This window comes from Lynx canadensis, chromosome F1 (genome assembly GCF_007474595.2).
Source record: "Lynx canadensis isolate LIC74 chromosome F1, mLynCan4.pri.v2, whole genome shotgun sequence".
In the NCBI taxonomy this organism is placed as follows: Eukaryota; Metazoa; Chordata; class Mammalia; order Carnivora; family Felidae; genus Lynx; species Lynx canadensis.
Genome location: NC_044319.2, coordinates 27,548,835 through 27,565,853, shown reverse-complemented (window position 1 = coordinate 27,565,853; position 17,019 = coordinate 27,548,835). Strand labels below are relative to the sequence as shown.

At 38.1% G+C, this 17,019-nt stretch overlaps 1 protein-coding gene across 2 annotated transcripts in view; it reads right to left on the bottom strand.

The window, feature by feature from the left end:
- The window catches only part of ACBD6 (acyl-CoA binding domain containing 6), a 205,634-nt gene that overhangs the window by 16,119 nt on the left and 172,496 nt on the right, over positions 1-17,019 (bottom strand). For both annotated transcript variants that reach the window (XM_030302222.1, XM_030302221.1), the window contains exon 7: positions 10,751-10,781. In XM_030302222.1, the coding sequence (XP_030158082.1) occupies positions 10,751-10,781 (31 nt within the window). The remainder of the gene's footprint in view (positions 1-10,750; positions 10,782-17,019) is intronic.

Here is a 17,019-nt window from a genome sequence, read left to right as displayed (position 1 = left end):
GCAGGGGAGGGGCAGAGGGAGAGGGAGACACAGACTCTGAAGCAGGCTCCAGGCTCTGAGCTGTCAGCACAGAGCCTGATGCGGGGCTCGAACTCAGGAGCCATGAGATCATGACCTGAGCCGAAGTCGGAAGCTCAACCAACTGAGCCACACAGGCGCCCCTCAGTTCACCATTTTCTAAAAGGTCTATTTATTTTGAGAGAGAGAGAGAGAGTGAGAGTGAGACAGAGTGCACAAGCAGGGGAGGGGCGGCGGGTGGTGACAGGGGGAGAGAATTCCAAAGCAGGCTCTGCACTTATAGTGTGGAGCCAGATGCAGGACTCAAACCGTGAGAGTCAAACACTTAACCAACTGAGCCACCCAGGCACTTCTCAGTTCACCATTTTTTTAAACCTGTGCCAATTCTGCACTTTAAACTATCCACTATAAAATTTCTGTATTTTTTTATTTATTGAAGTTCATTTGGTTCTCTTTTGAATCTCCCTGTTCTTTTTTTGAATGTCTTATTCTTAGGTTTTTCATCCATTGATTTTATATAAACTTATTCTGATAATTTCTATCTAGTAGTTTTATTCAAGTTCTTCAAAGTCTAATCGTGAGGTTTATTATGTCTACTGACAATCACTTAAGTATATTTTGTAATTTTGGACTGTAAGCTCATTTTCAGCAGGGCTTCTTTGTATAGGAATTTTGTGCCATCCTGGTTGAGGATGTGTCCCTCAAGAGAAGTTTAGCATTTGCTTTTGCCAGATCCCTCATGGGTAACCTGTCTAGACACTTATTATGTTAATTTATTGACTTGAGGATTTCTGAAATAATCAGAGTATAAATTAAACCCAAACTCGCATGAGATGGGGACTTTTTTTTTTCCCCACCTAGATTTTGGTATCTGGCAAATAAGCTGCTTTGTCTTCCTTTCTTACAGGTAGGGCGACTTTTTCTAATGTAATTATTACTATTATTATTTTTTAACTGAGGGTATAGCCCTTTGAATGTCCTGGTTTATGTGCAGGTTTCAGTTCTAACTCCTCATTATTTCTCATTCAAGATGTATCATTTCCAGGGTTTGGTGGCATTGAAACCCAAACCTGAAGTTTTCCCAAATTAGATAGTGTTAGCTCACACACTTACCACTATGGTTACCACATCCTTGTATATTGGGTGAGAGTTGAAGACACCTAAAGTCTGGGGACATCCTTTAACCTCTAAAAGGATGTTTGGTATATTTTATCTAGCAACTAGTAAGTACTCAAAAATACGAACGAATGAAATATAATTAAAAAGGTAAGTGATATTCACAGTACTAATAGAGCCTATGATATTGTGATTTAAAATAATTTAAATTTAGAGGTGTCTGCGTGGCTCAGTTGGTTAAGCATCCAACTCTTTTTTTTTTGAAATTTTTAAAATGTTTGATTATTTTCAAAATTTTTTGTAATGTTTTTATTTTTATTTTTGAGACACACACACAGAGAGAGAGAGAGAGAGAAGAGAGAGAGAGAGCATGAGTCAGGGAAGGGCAGAGAGAGAAGGAGACACAGAATCTGAAGCAAGCTCTAGGCTCTGAGCTGTCAGCACAGAGCCCGATATGGGGTTTGAACTCACGAACCATGAGATCATGACCTTAGCCAAAGTCAGGCACTAAACCTACTGGGCCACCCAGGTGCCCCAAATGTTTATATGTTTGTTTATTTTTGTGAGAGAGAGAGAGAGAGAGAGAGAGAGAGAGAGTGAGCCGGGGAGGGGCAGAGAGATATGGAGACACAGAATCCAAAGCAGGCTCCAGGCTCTGAGCTGTCAGCACAGAGCCCGGCATGGGGCTTGAACTCACAAACCGTGAGACCATCACTTGAGCTGAAGGCAGACACTTAACCGACTGAGCCACCCAGGCACCCCAAGCAGCCAACTCTTGATTTCGGCTCAGGTCATGGTCTCACCATTCGTGAGTTTGAGCACAGCATCAGAATTCATGCTGTCAGCACCGAGTCTGCTTGAGATTCTCTTTCTCTCTCTCTACCCCTCCCCTGCTCATGCTCTCTCAAATATTTAAAAAATAAATATAAAATACATAAATAAAATAATTTAAATGTAATTTTCAAACAGGTAATATCTATCTATCTATCTATCTATCTATCTATCTATCTATCTCCAAATAGAGAAATTATTAAAGGGTTTATAGGAAGACCTTTTTATCCTATGCTAGTACTCTAGCCTCACAGTTCCTCTTCCCTTAGGCAACCAACACTGACTCTCTGTGTATCCTTCCAGCGATATCTTATGCAGTTATTAGCAAATATGTACAGATATATTCATGGTAGCACACGATATACACTATTCTGCATCTTAATCCTTCCACTTAATTAACAATGTATCTTAGAGATTTTTCCATATTAGTACATAAATAAAATATAGCAAAGGTCCAAAGACCTTTGGAAAATTCCAAACCTGTTGCTATGTAGAAATGCATTTTGCATATATCAAACTTAATTGGACACATTCCCACATCCACAGAGGCATTTACCTCTAATGGTTAACTAGGGGTGACAGAGTGACTCATCTACATTCTCAAGGGTACATTCAGTCTGCCTTAACTGTTTCTACAGTTTCTGGATGGAGAAATGAAAGGAAAGCACAACACATACCATAGAGAAGGCACTAAACATAACCAAATGAGTGGATGAGAGAAGAAACGTGGGAATGAAAGAACGGATTTAGCAGAGCATGTGGATGCCCTGGCAGGGGCTGTCTCTTTAAGCAGAGCAGTGAACTCCAGATCTAATGGCAAATATTCTGGCGTAAAAGAAGTTTGCTGTTTGAAGTCAGGCATCAGGAAAAAGGGGTAGCCGGGATTTTGCCCTGAAAGCCTCACAATCACTGAGAAGTTTTTTCTTTCCCCTTTCTGATGACCTGTGGCTGTTTGACCTATGCCTGGTTGTCCCAGATTGCGATCACAGCTGTGGACGCAGCTAAGAAAAGTTTTCTTCTGGGTGGAAAATTAGGGTTTAGAATAGCCAGCTCTTGGTGATGTTAGAGGATGTAAGCGACAGAATTATCAATGTGTCAGAGGAGTGAGTGAGGAGTGCTGTGGGAAGAGGCACAGGAGGGATTTGTTTTTCTCTCCTCTCCTAGGAAATCTAAAGATGTGGGTTTAAATTTCTAGCTCACTTAGGTAAGTTTATTAACTTCTTGCAGCTTTGGTTTCCTCATTTACAAAATGTGAAAATGTGTAAGTATGTTTTTAATGGTACCCCTTTCAAAGGCATTTGGTAACATAAAGTATATATGTCTGTATCTAAGTATATGTGTATATATGTAATTTCAATTAACACATATTTTAAGTATGGCATACAGAGGAATATAAAGGCTAATAAAACAAATTTTTGGCTATTACAAATAATGCTGCAATAAATGCTCTTAATCATGTCTCACTACAAACACGTTCAGGAGTATTGCTAGGGCATATAAACAGAAGTGGAACTGTTGGGCTGTAGGGGATGCGGACCCTCAGTTTCACTAGATCTCACCAAACTGATCTCCAGTGGTTGTGACAGGTGACACTCAGCAAGTATGCACGCTCTTGTTGTTCCACATCCCACTACAATACTTGTAGGTGTCTGCCTGGTGCCAATCTCACCAGTGTGAAAACATATCTACATGTTATAATCTGTACTCTCTGATTACAGTTCTTCAAAGGACTCTTCATGGTACGGCACCTCTTGAGAGCAATGGTAATGACAGCTTTTGTTCCAGACTATCTTATCGAGGATGTCTGCAGAGTGAACAGCCTAGGACAACAGAGGTGGTGTTTCCTTCCAGAGTAGAGGGTAGGTTTGCTTACTGTCCAGTGTAATGAAGAGAACTCGTTCTCTGGAGCCACAGCTGGGCAGACTTGCTTGCAGCTCACTTTGACAGACTAGAGTTCCTTAAGGTTAAGATTTAAGAGACGATACACTATGTGTGTAGTATCTGTCTGGGCTTCTCTGCGTTGCTCCTATGGGACTCAAAAGGCAATGACACAAACGTAAAGCTCATGCTGCTGGCTGTGCTGTGAATAATAGTCTGGTGTCTTTTGCCAGAATCCATGAAACTGTCGGGCTAACTTGTTAATTTGCAAGCAGAGTATAATCTCAGATTACTCCTAGTTCTTGACAGTTATGAGGGGGGTTTGAGCATCTTTTGCTGTTTATTTGATATCTGGCTCTTCCTATTTGTGCACTACCCATTTTTCAGGTTCTATTTTTCCATTTGATTGTCCTTCTTATTAGCTGAGTAGATGTTCTTTATATATTCTGAATAATGATCTTAGGCAGGTTATTTGCATTTTAAAGATACTCTCCCAGTCTTTGCCTTGCATTTTTACTTTGCTCATACTATCTTTTGTTTAACAGAAGTTTAAAATTTTAATGTACTATCATAGTTTAAATTATGATTTGTACTTTCGAGTGTTAAGAAACCATTCCTTACTCTATTCATCTAAAAGTTTATAATTTTGCTTTTCTCTATATATGTATTCAATTCACCTAAAATTGATTTATGTGTGTGGGGTGAGTTGTTTGGTTATTTGCTGTTGTATAACAAACCACTCAAAATGTCTGGTGGCTTAAATATGGCAATGCATTATTTTTAATGATTCTGTGGGTTGACCAGCTGGTTCTTTTGCTTCAAAGAACTGATTTTTAGTTTGTTGACTTTCTTTCTTTTCTTTCTTTTCTTTTTCTTTTTATGGGGAAGATAGTTCTTTTTTTCTTTTTCTTTTTTTCAAATTTTTATTTGAATACTAGTTAGTTAACATATAGTATAACATTGCTTTCAGGAGTAGAATTCAGTGATTCATCACTTAACATATAATACCCAGTGCTCATCATAACAAGTGCCCTCCTTAATGCCCATCACCCATTTAGCCCACCCCCACCCACCTCCCCTCCAGTAACCCTCAGTTTGTTCTCCATTGTTAAGAGTCTCTTATGGTTTGCTTCCCTCCCTCTCTTTTTTCTTTTTTTTTTTTCTCCCATATGTTCATCTGTTTTGTTTCTTATTCTCTATTTCATTTATTTCTACTTTAATCTCCATTATTCTTTCTGTTTTCTTTAGGCTTTGTTTGCTATTCTTTCTCTAGTATCTTAAGGTGGAAGATCAGGTTACTAATTTGAGATTTTTCTTCTTTCTTAACATAGGCATTTACAGCTATAAATTTCTCTGTGAGCACTGAGTTAGCTGCACTCCATAAATTTTGGCATGTGCTATCTTTATTTTCATTCATCTCAAAGTATTTTCTGATTTCTCTTTTGACTTCCTCCTCCTTGACCCACTGGTTATTTAGGAATCTGTTGTTTAGTTTCCTTATACTTGTGAGTTTTCAAGTCTTGATATCTAATTTCATTCCATTGTTCCATTAAGAACATACATTCCATTATTTCTATTCCTCTAAATTTACTGAGGTTGTTTCATGGCCTGCATATTGTCTATCCTGAAGAACACTCTAGGTGCACTTGACAAGAATATATATTCTGTTGTTGGATGGAGTGTTTCATAGATGTCTTTTGGATCTAGTTGGTTCATAGTGTTGTTCATGTCTTCCATTTCTTTGTTTACCTTTTGTCTAGTTGTTCTACCCATTACTGAAAGTAGGGTGCTGGAATCTCCAACTATTATTTTTGAATTGTCTGTTTTGAGTTTTTTCTTTAATGGTTGCTCTAGGGTTTACCACATACATTTTAAGTTCAGCTTTGGCTTTATACTTGGCTTAGTTCCAGTGATATGTAGAAACATTACTCCCATATACTTCTATTCCATTTTCCCTCTTTTGGTGGTAGTAATGTTTTACCTGTTTTATAAATTAATATTACAAATCTAACAATACATTATTATAGTTACTTTAACATCTGTAGTCATTTCCTTAGCCCATTATAACTTTGTTCTCATCCATCTCCCTTGTGCTGTTACTGGCAAATATATTATACTTCTATAGGCTGTGGGCTCAATAATACATTATATACATATTATTTAGACATCACTTGTTAAAATCAGTTAAGGAAAGAAAGGAGAAAAAATATGCATTTATATGGCCTTTTACAATTACATATATATTTATGAGTGCTCTCTGTTTTTTTCATGTGGATCTGAATTATCTTTTGGGTCATTTGCTTTCAGTCTGAATATTCTGCTTTAGTATTTCTTGTCAGGTGGGTCTGCTAGCAACAAATTCAGTTTTTGTTTATCTGGGAAAGGTTTTATTCCATCTTAATTTTTGAAAGACAGCTCTGCTAGATATAGATTATAGATACAGATTCCTTCTGTATTATATAGATATTCAAGGTCAGAACACAGTGGGATAACATATTCAGAGTGCTCAAAGAAAAACACTCAACCAGGACAAATTGTCCTACAAACCAGCCCAATCAAATCATGGCTTCTTTAAAGGTCAGTGTTTGATATTTGTTCTGACTCATGAAGGCTCCTCCCAGCTGTAGCATTCTCCCATTCTCTCTACTATTCTTGAGAGGACCCTTAGCCTTGAACTTCTCCAGGCTCTGTTGTAAATGAAGTCAGTTCCTTTGGGAAGAGATTAGGGGCTGTTTTATAGCTTTCTCTACCCCTCCACCCACCGCGGGCAAAATCTCTGAGCCAGACTCTGGAGCTAGGAATGTGGATAACAGCAAGCTTCTCTTGAGTGATCCCCTCCCTCCCTGGCTCTAGGAGTTGGTGCTGGTAGCAGTGAGGGGATACATGGCCTTGCGGTCCTGGTATGGAACCACCACCTCTCAAGTCAGGGCAAGGGTGATCAGGGCCTCAATATTCTCAGTGCACCACATCAAAGACCCCATTTCATGATGGGATCCTGGGCAGAATAAGGGAGTCCCTATCTCTTACCTGTGCTTGCCCAGGGCTTAGTTCTTTAAAATTTATTTCCTATCTTAAAAAAATTTTTTTTAAATGTTTATTTATTTTTCAGACCGCGCACGCGCAAGTGGGGAGGGGCAGAGGGAGAGGGAGACACAGAATTCGAAGCAGGCTCCAGGTTCTGAGCTGCCAGCACAGAGGTTGACTCAGGACTCCAACTCATGAACTGTGAGATTGTGACCTGAGCTGAAGTCAGACACTTAACCAACTGAGCCACCCAGGTGCCCTTACTTTCTAACTTTTTATGCTAATGTTTAAGAATGCAATTAGGAGCACCTGGGTGGCTCAGTTGGTTAAGCATCTGACTGATTTTGGCTGAGGTCACGATCTCATGGTTTGTGAGATGGAGCCCCACGTTGCGATTTTCTCTCTCTCAAAATAAATAAATAAACTTAAGAAAAAAAAGTCTAGTTCTATATTTAAAACAAAAAGAATGTAATTAAAAAAAATCTTATTTTGTATGCAGCATCTTTGCTAAAATGTACTGGTTTTATTTTTTTTATTTTTATTTTTTTTTAATTTTTATTTATTTATTTTTTTTTTCAACGTTTATTTATTTTTGGGACAGAGAGAGACAGAGCATGAACGGGGGAGGGGCAGAGAGAGAGGGAGACACAGAATCGGAAACAGGCTCCAGGCTCCGAGCCATCGGCCCAGAGCCCGACGCGGGGCTCGAACTCACGGACCATGAGATCGTGACCTGGCTGAAGTCGGACGCTTAACCGACTGCGCCACCCAGGCGCCCCTGGTTTTATTTTTTTAGGTTTATTTTTTACTTTGAAAGAGAGAGTGTGCATGCGAGTTGGGAAGTGTAGAGAGAGAGGGAGAGAGAAAATCCCAAGCAGGCCCTGCACTGCTGGCATGGAGCCCAATGTGGGGCTTGCACCCATGAACTGTGAGATCATGACCTGAGCCGAAATCAAGAGTTGGATGCCTGACTGACGAAGCTACCTAGGCACCCTGAAACTGTATGAGTTTTAATAATTTGACTATAGAGTCTCTTGAATTTCTATGTAACTACTTATATTGTTTGAGATTAATGATGACTTTGTTTCTTTTTATCCATCCCATATACTTTTTATTTCTTTTACATTTCTTTCTGTGTAATCTAGGGTTCCAATACAATATTAAAGAAAATTAGTTTTTTTGATTAAAAAAAATTTTTTTTTGCATTTATTCATTTTTGAGAGACAGAGCACAAGTGGGGGAGGGGCAGAGAGAGAGGGAGACACAGAATCCGAAGCAGGCTCCAGGCTCTGAGCTATCAGCACCCAGCCCGAGGTGGGGCTTGAACTCACAAACCATGAGCCGAAGTCGGACGCTCAACCAACTGTGCCACCCAGGTGCCCCAAGAAAATTAGTTTTGGTAGGCATCTTTTTCCTATTCCTGATTTTAAAGGAAATGCTTCAAATATTTCATCTTCAGTAATATTTGCACTAGGTTTATAATGTATAATTTAATCAGGCCATAGAAATTTCCTTGCATTTGTAGTTTATTAGGAATTTATCTCATGAACAATCATATTAGCTAACACTACTGAGTGCCTTCAAGGTGTCCAACTTTGTCCTAAGCACTTCACATAGATTAGCCTATTACATGTTCATAATATATCTTTCAGGTTATTATTATTCCTATTTCACCATGAGTAAACAAGTACATTGAAGTTAAATAATCTGTCCAAGTTCAGGAGTAGGACTAGAATTTGAACCCAGAAGTCCGGCTTAAGAGCCTGGGGTCTTAATTACTTTTCTCTATAAGTTTCTTTATATTGCATTCTGAGTACTGAATTTTCTCAATTGCTTTTTCTGCATCTGATTTGACCAAACGGTTTTTCAACTAATTTGTTAACGTGGCAAACTACATTGATAAATGTTTGAACTGTTAAATCTTCTTTGAATTCCTAAGATAAATTCAACTTTGTCACAGCTTTAAAAAATACACTGATGAATATAATTTGCTAATATTTCATTTAGGATTTTTACATATATGTTCAAAAGTGAGACTGACTCAAATTTTCCTTTTTTGCACTGGTTTTGGTACCCAAGTTAGGGGCATGCATTTGGTGATATTTCACCCTTCATTATCAGGTTGAAAAATATAGTTAGCATTAACAGCTAGCCCAATAGTTTAGACTCCTAGACTATTCAGTGAGGTTCCTGACATCCAAGCAAATGCTAATAAGCAGTGGACAGAAATGTCCAGGGGCATCTGAGCCATTTATTATTGAATGGTGGTCCAGGATGGCCAAAAGTGGCAAAAGAGCCTAATGTATTCTGTCCCCAAAAGTATGAAGGGGGTTGATCCTTAATCTAGTTTAAATATTGATGGCTGTGTTTTATTCAACCATATACACAGCCAAATAGAATAAAAGTAGGAATCCTTTTAGTAAGTGCTTTATTTACAAAATATCTTTTATCTCACTGAATTTACCCAGTACTCTTTAAGAGCCATATTATTTGCATCTTACAGATTAACCTCTATTTTATAGATTAGTTAGTTAAGTGAAGATTACTTGACTAAGGTAATCAGCAGGTGAAATTAGTTACAAATTCAAATCTGTTTTTCTTTACTTCAGTTACATCAAGAAAGTATATCTTTTAGGAGAGACTGTAGCTCCTAGAGTGACAATGATTAGTATCTCACTTGTCACTGAGAGTACTGAGAATGAAAGAATGAATTTTCAAAGGTGGACTGGAGGAGGCTCCCTTTCTGTTGACGGTATAGAAATGCTCTATTTACTATGAATGTTCCCACAGAATTTTAATATACCTCCAACTGTGGAGGTTATTAATCTGTTTCTAAACAAAAAATTACTGTGTCTCTGCTAGTGCTAGACACTTTCCTTTTAAATCTATTTTTATTTTAAAGTATAATTAACATACAGTGTTATATTAGTTTCAGATATATAATATAATGATTCAACAATACTATATATTTCTCAGTGTTCACCAAGATTAAGTACAGTCTTAATCTTCATCCCCTTCATTCATTTCACCCACCCACCCCCACCCACCTCCCCTCTGGCAACCACCAGTTTGTTCTCTGTATTTAAGAGTCTCTTTTTCCTTTGTTCATTTGTTTTGTTTCTTAAATTCTTTTTTTTTTTAATTTTTTTTAAACACTTATTTATTTTTGAGACAGAGAGAGACAGAGCATGAACATGGGAGGGGCAGAGAGAGAGGGAGACACAGAATCTGAAACAGGCTCCAGGCTCTGAGCTGTCAGCACAGAGCCAAACGCGGGGCTCGAACTCACGGACCATGAGATCATGACCTGAGCCGAAGTCGGCCGCTTAACCGACTGAGCCACCCAGGCGCCCCTGTTTCTTAAATTCTTAAACGAGTGAAATAATCTAGTATTTGTCTTTCTCTGACTGATTTATTTCACTTAGCATAATACCCTCTGGGTTCACCCATGTTGTTGCAAAGGGCAGGATCTCATTCTTTTTTTGTGGCTAATATTTCTGTGTGTGTGTGTGTGTGTGTGTGTGTGTGTGTGTACACATATATATACACATACACATCACATCTTCTTTATCCATTCATCTATAGTGGACACTTGGGTTGCTTCTGTATCTTGGCTATTGTAAATAATGCCGCAGTCTACATGGGGTGCATATTTTTTAGTTAGTGCTTTTGTTTTCTTTGGGTAAGTATATAGTAGTGGAATTACTGGATCACATGGTAATTCTAGTTTTAATCTTTTGAGGAACCTCCACATTGTTTTCCACACTGGCTGTACCAACTGTCCAGGCCTTTTTCCAAGCACTACAAAGGGCTGGACAAAGTTGAAATAAACAAATAAAGAAAACTTCCAAATATGGTTATTAATAAGTTAGAGACATCTTACCATAATGTAGAGCTGTTTGGCCTTCATTGTCCTGTAAAAGAAACAAATAACACATTTTAGAAGTCTAAGTTATTGCAGAAGTATGGAAGTACACAAGCTATAGCAAATATATCTGATATACCAAAGTTCTAAAGGTTTATCAAATACAGTTCTTCTTGCCTCACAGTAACTTTTGGCCAAGCTCTACCTGGGAGAATAGGAGAGTGTTGAATGGTAATTTGTGTACTGAAGTAGCTACAGCAGAGTCACAGGATAACCAGATTGCAGATATTAAACCAAAGGGAACCTCTTAGAATGTGGCAGTTTGATTACCCAATTAATGGCAAAAACCCTCTGATGCTGTGTATCATTGATCTCAGCTAGTATTATAATGTTTTTTTAAGTTTATCACCAGATATATCTGAGACATCTGTGATTTCTCAAAAGTTAGTAGCTTTTCAATCCCCTTTCAAATATTCATAAATTCTACATTCAAATATTAGGTTTCCTAACCAGAGCAAATACCATAAAGAAATGTGATTTCAGGGGTGCCTAGGTGGCTCAGTCAGTTAAGCGTCTGACTCTTGATTTCGGCTCAGGTTATGATCTCACAGTTTGTGAGATTGAAACCCATGCTGGGCTCGTGGAGCCTGCTTGGGATTCTCTCTCTCCAAATATATAAACTTGAAAAAATAAATAAATAAAAAGAAATGTGATTTCAAAGCACACAAAGTCCTAGAAGTTACTAAGTTTGGAGTTCCCATAGATAACTCCAATAGTTGATTTAATTTTTTTATTCTTTTAAAACCAAGATATTCTAACTATATATACTAATTTTAGCACGGGTAAGTGCTTTTTAGCAACACTGCCTTTTTTTTAACGTTTATTTTTGAGAGATAGTGCGTGCGTGCTTATGGGTGGGGAAGAGGCAGAGAGAGAGGGAGACAGAATCCCAAGCAGGCTCCATGCCATCAGTACAGAGCCCAATATGGGACTCGAACCCTGGAACCATGAGAGCATGACTTGAGCCAAAGTCAAGAGCCAGATGCTCAACTGACTGAGCCATCCAGGCACCCCAGCAATACTGCCTCTTATTAAGTTGAGAGTAGGTGATGATATTAATGAACAACAAATAAATCAGGATTAAGTACAAGTGAAAGCAGAATTTAGTAATTAATTTGATATTGACTTAGTAATATGCATGGCCCTATTGTGCCCTGATAATTAAGAATAAATGCTTAGGGGCACCTGGGTGGCTGAGTTGGTTATGTGTCTGCTCAGGTCATGATCTCACGGTTCGCTAGTTCAAGCCCTACATCATGCTGGAGAGGAGCCTGCTTAGGATTCTCTCTCTCCCTCACTCTCTGCCCCTCCCCTGCTTGCCTGCCTTCTTTCTCTCTCTCTCAAAAGTGAAAAAACACAATAAAATTAAAAAAAAAAAAGCTTAATTGTTGTGAATAACTGGGAGAGGGTGATATTATGACCTAATCAACTATTCTAGGGTACATCGTATCTACCTTTCCCACTTCTTAAAAGTTGAATGTGGGGATTGATTCCTAGAACTTTTTGGCTATGGTTCTATTTAATCCCCTAGGAAGGAAAGCAAAAAGCTGTCACAGGAAAGTTCTTTACTGGTTCAGATAAATAGTGAGAAAGTCACTCCTTAAGGGCTTTTTAACACCTAGAGAAGGTTTACAGGGGTGACTTCTGGTGGGGGTAGGGAGACAACTTTAAGGCAATATAGTTCAAAAACATTTTTTTCTTAAGTTTATTTTTGAGAGAGATAGAGAGTGCAGGGAAGTGGCAAAGAGAGAGGGAGACAAAGAATCCGAAGCAGGCTCCAGGCTCTGAGCTGTCAGCACAGAGCCTGACGTGGGGTTGAACCCACGAACTGTGAGATCATGACCTGAGCCGAAGTGGGACGCTTAACCAACTAAGCCCCCCCAGGTGCCCTGCAATATAGTTTAATTAAACAGTTTTCCTACCAGAGAATGGGAATTCTTTTGGATTTGGGAGTGAGGTGTGAGAAGTGAGTGGAGATATGAAAGAAGTAATTTTGAGGGCCCCTGGGAGTAGGGTAGACTTGGCTGAAGTGTAACAGTGGATGCTTATTGAGCAACATAAGGATAATAAATTCTAAGGGAATGATGGAAAGCAGCACTAAGAAGTCAGGGAGATAACAGAACATTTTTGCCTCCTTAAAAAAGTTTTTTAATTAAAGTATAGCTGACACAATTATATTAGTCGCATGTATACTACATAGTGATTCAACAACTATACACATTACAAAATGCCTACTTCTTTCTTGTCTTTTCCAATATAGCCCCTACCTTGCTCCCTGCTCCCCTTTGCCTTGCCCTGCTCTTGAGGTTAAGGACAGGTAAGGGAAGAGAGCGAAGGCAGCTACAGTTAACAGGTTCCAATCCATGTGATGCTGATGGGTGATCAGCATGACAATGGGAAGTTGTGCTCCAGTGTTCTGAATTGCCTGGCTACCACCAAAGGCATTTAGAAAGAACCGAACTGCCCATTACAGCTTTAGACTCACATCTACTTTGCCCGCTTCCAATGTTAATCAGTAAAAGAGTGTGTGTGTGTGTGTGTGTGTGTGTGTGTGTGTTTACGCATTCACACGCATGTATGTGATGAGTTTATACGTTCGTTTATTCATTTATGGTTTAAATGTCCAGTAATAGAAAAACAATTTCAGAAAGGGCTTAATCTATTATAATTTTGGACTTATGCATCCATCATGCAAGGTTATTATTTTCCACAATTATCTATCTTTAGAAAGTGTAGTTCTCTTGCTATTTGTGCATAACTTTCTTAATCACCCTATTCATATATACTAAAGGCTAGTTTCTTTTAATTTCTAATTGGTTATCTTCACTAGGGAGGTGGAAACCATTTCTTTTAATCACTTTTACCAATGAATACTAAATGTGTATCTTCAGCCCAATTTCCAGTTAATTAAAAATATTTATCGAGGGGTGCCTGGGTGGCGCAGTCGGTTAAGCGTCCGACTTCAGCCAGGTCACGATCTCACGGTCTGTGAGTTCGAGCCCCGCGTCAGGCTCTGGGCTGATGGCTCGGAGCCTGGAGCCTGTTTCCGATTCTGTGTCTCCCTCTCTCTCTGCCCCTCCCCCGTTCATGCTCTGTCTCTGTCTGTCCCAAAAATAAATAAAAACGTTGAAAAAAAATTAAAAAAAAAATATTTATCGAGCTCCTATTATGTCCCAGTCACTGTTCTAGGGACTAGAAACACGGAGATGAGCAAGACAGACAAGGTCCTTCATGTTATAAATCTTATATTCTACTGCCAGGAAAAGTAATAAGCAAGTAAGTATATTTAATAACAGGCAGAGATAAGTGCTCTGAAAAGATAAAGCAGAATAAGAATCTAGAGTGATGTGGGGTGCTGTTTTAGATAGGACAAAAAAAGGCTCTATGAAAAGGTATGTTTACACAAAGAACTGGGGAAGATGCGAGGGTAACCCAAGCTGAACAAACCATAGCACTCATCATCCTCCTGGTCTGAAAAGCTAAGCCAAACCTATCCTATTTTTTCTCTCAGGATTTTAAAATATGGAACTAGGGGATGGAAGTATGTGTATAGAGAAAGCAAAAGAAAATGGTGTAGTGAAATGAGACAGACACAAAAGGACAAATACTGTATTATTTCATTTACACGAAGTACTCAGAGTAGCCAAATTCAATGGGACAGAAAAACAGAATAGTGGACACCCCCTGGTGTGTCAGGGAAGGAAGGAATGAGGAGTTATTGTTTAATGGGTACAGAGTTTCAATCTGCGATGGTGAAAAAGTTCTGGAGGTGGATGGTGGTGGTGGCTGCACCACAGTGTGAATGTGCTTAATGCTACTGAACTGTACACTTAAAAATGGTTATAACAGTTAATTTTATGTTGTATTTTACCAAAATATAAATAAAAGAAAGTTTTAAAGAAGCAACAGCAGAAGGTGTGAACCCAAACTGCAAGTGGAGACATTCTTCACTTCTTGGAGAAAACTTCTTCAGTAGGAAAAAAGTGAGTAAGTGTTCACAGAGAGAAGTAGTGGTCAGAGATGGAGAGAAAATGAGTCTCTGAAATTCTGTTTCTTAGCTGTGTGTGTTTGGGCCCTTGGAGAATTACCTTGCTTTTTTTTTTTTTTTTTTTTTTTAAAGCTCTGCTCTGCATTCAGAGGGATGCTTATTGTATTTTTTGCTGCACTGCTGGGTGTTTTACAGTGGGAAACATTTCCAGATTTAGTCTGGAATCTGGGGGAAAAGGAAATCCCTTAACCTTTAAGACTCAGTTCACTTTCTTCAGGAAACCTCCCCAACTCCTCTTTTTCTACACTGGGCAGATCATACACACTTACCTGTCTCTTCCACTAAGACTGTAAACTTCTTGCAGACAAGTACTGTCTTTTACCCAGTGCCCATCACAGTATCTTGCATATAGTGTATGCTCAATAAATGTTCTTGAAATGGGGGAATGAATACATTAATCTTTCCTCATTGGTTTATTCTTTAATTTCTTGATGTACCTTTTTTCTTTTACCTGAATTAAAAACAAAAGTTCCCACATAATTCCTATAGTATGGAATATAATACCAGATAAAGTAATGTAATGAGGGACTAAACAATGATGAACAGGAGACTGAGTTTATAGTTAACTAAGGGCTAAATGATTTACTATATTCAGTATGACTTCCAGATTCCTTTTCTTCTATAGGGTCACACAACAAACTGGTCCCTCATGAATTTATACAGGTTATTTCTCTCCCCACATGTATTCTGCACTTATCCTTTCTTACTTTGTTTTAATCACGTCTCCATTTTATTAGTAATTATTTCTTTAAGAACTTAGTTTTCTTTTATCTCCAGACTGGGCACTCTATCAAATATAAGAAATATATTTAATTTTACCAAATGAAGTATTGATGAAAATATTAAAAATTTTGCTTAGAACTGATATATAGGAAACTTTATTTTATCCCTTTAACATTAAACCACTGATAACATTACTATTTCCTGTGCATAAAACTCTGTGGCCAAGTCCTCAGTTTTTCCCTACTACTAGAAGCATTTTATCAAACTGAATCAAGAGCCATATTTCTTTTTTTTTTAATATATGAAATTTATTGTCAAATTGGTTTCCATACAACACCCAGTGCTCATCCCAAAAGGTGCCCTCCTCAATACCCATCACCCACCCTCCCCTCCCTCCCACCCCCCATCAACCCTCAGTTTGTTCTCAGTTTTTAACAGTCTCTTATGCTTTGAAGAGCCATATTTCTAAGTCAAGATACACATATTTTATAGCTAACATCATATTCAATGGTGAAAAACTGAGAATTTTTCTTCTAAGATCAGGAATAAGACAAGGATGTCCACTCCCACCATGTTATTCAACTTAATACTAGAAGTCCTAGCTGTAGCAATGAGGCAATAAAAAGAAATAAAAGGCATCCAAATTGGTAAGGAAGAAGTGAAGCTGTCACTATTTGCAAATGACATAATACTATATATAGAAAACCCTAAAGACTCCACCAAAAACGATCAGAACTGATAAATGAATTCAGTAAAGTTGCAGGATATAAAATTAATATACACAAACCTGTTACATTTCTATACAATAGTAATAAAGTAACAGAAAGAGAAATTAAGAAAACAATCCCATTTATAATTGTACCAAAAAGAATAAAAATACCTAGTAATAAACTTAACCTTATGAGGTGAAAGACTTATACTGTGAAAACCATAAAACACTGATGCAAGAAATTGAAGACGACACGAACAAACAGAAAGATATTCCATGGTTCGTGGATTAAAAGAACCAATATTGTTAAAATGTCCATCCTACCCAAAGCAATCTACAGATTCAATGCAATCCTTACCAAAATACCGACAGCATTTTTCACAGAATGAGAACAAATCATCCTAAAATTTGTATGGAACCACAAAAGAGCCTCAAGAGCCAAGGTAATCTTGGGAAAGAAGAACAAAGCTGGAGGTATCACAATCCCAGATTTCAACATATACTGCAAAGCTGTAGGAATCAAAACAGTATGATACTGGCACAAAAACTGACACATAGATCAGCAGAACAGAATAGAGAGCCCAGACATAAACCAATGCTTATATGATCAATTAATCTACGACAAAGGAGACAAGAATATGCAATGGGGACAAGACGGTCTTTTTAAAAAAATTTTATTACATTTATTTATTTTTGAGAGACATAGTGAGACAAAGTGAGAGTGGGGGAGGGGAAGAGAGAGAGGGA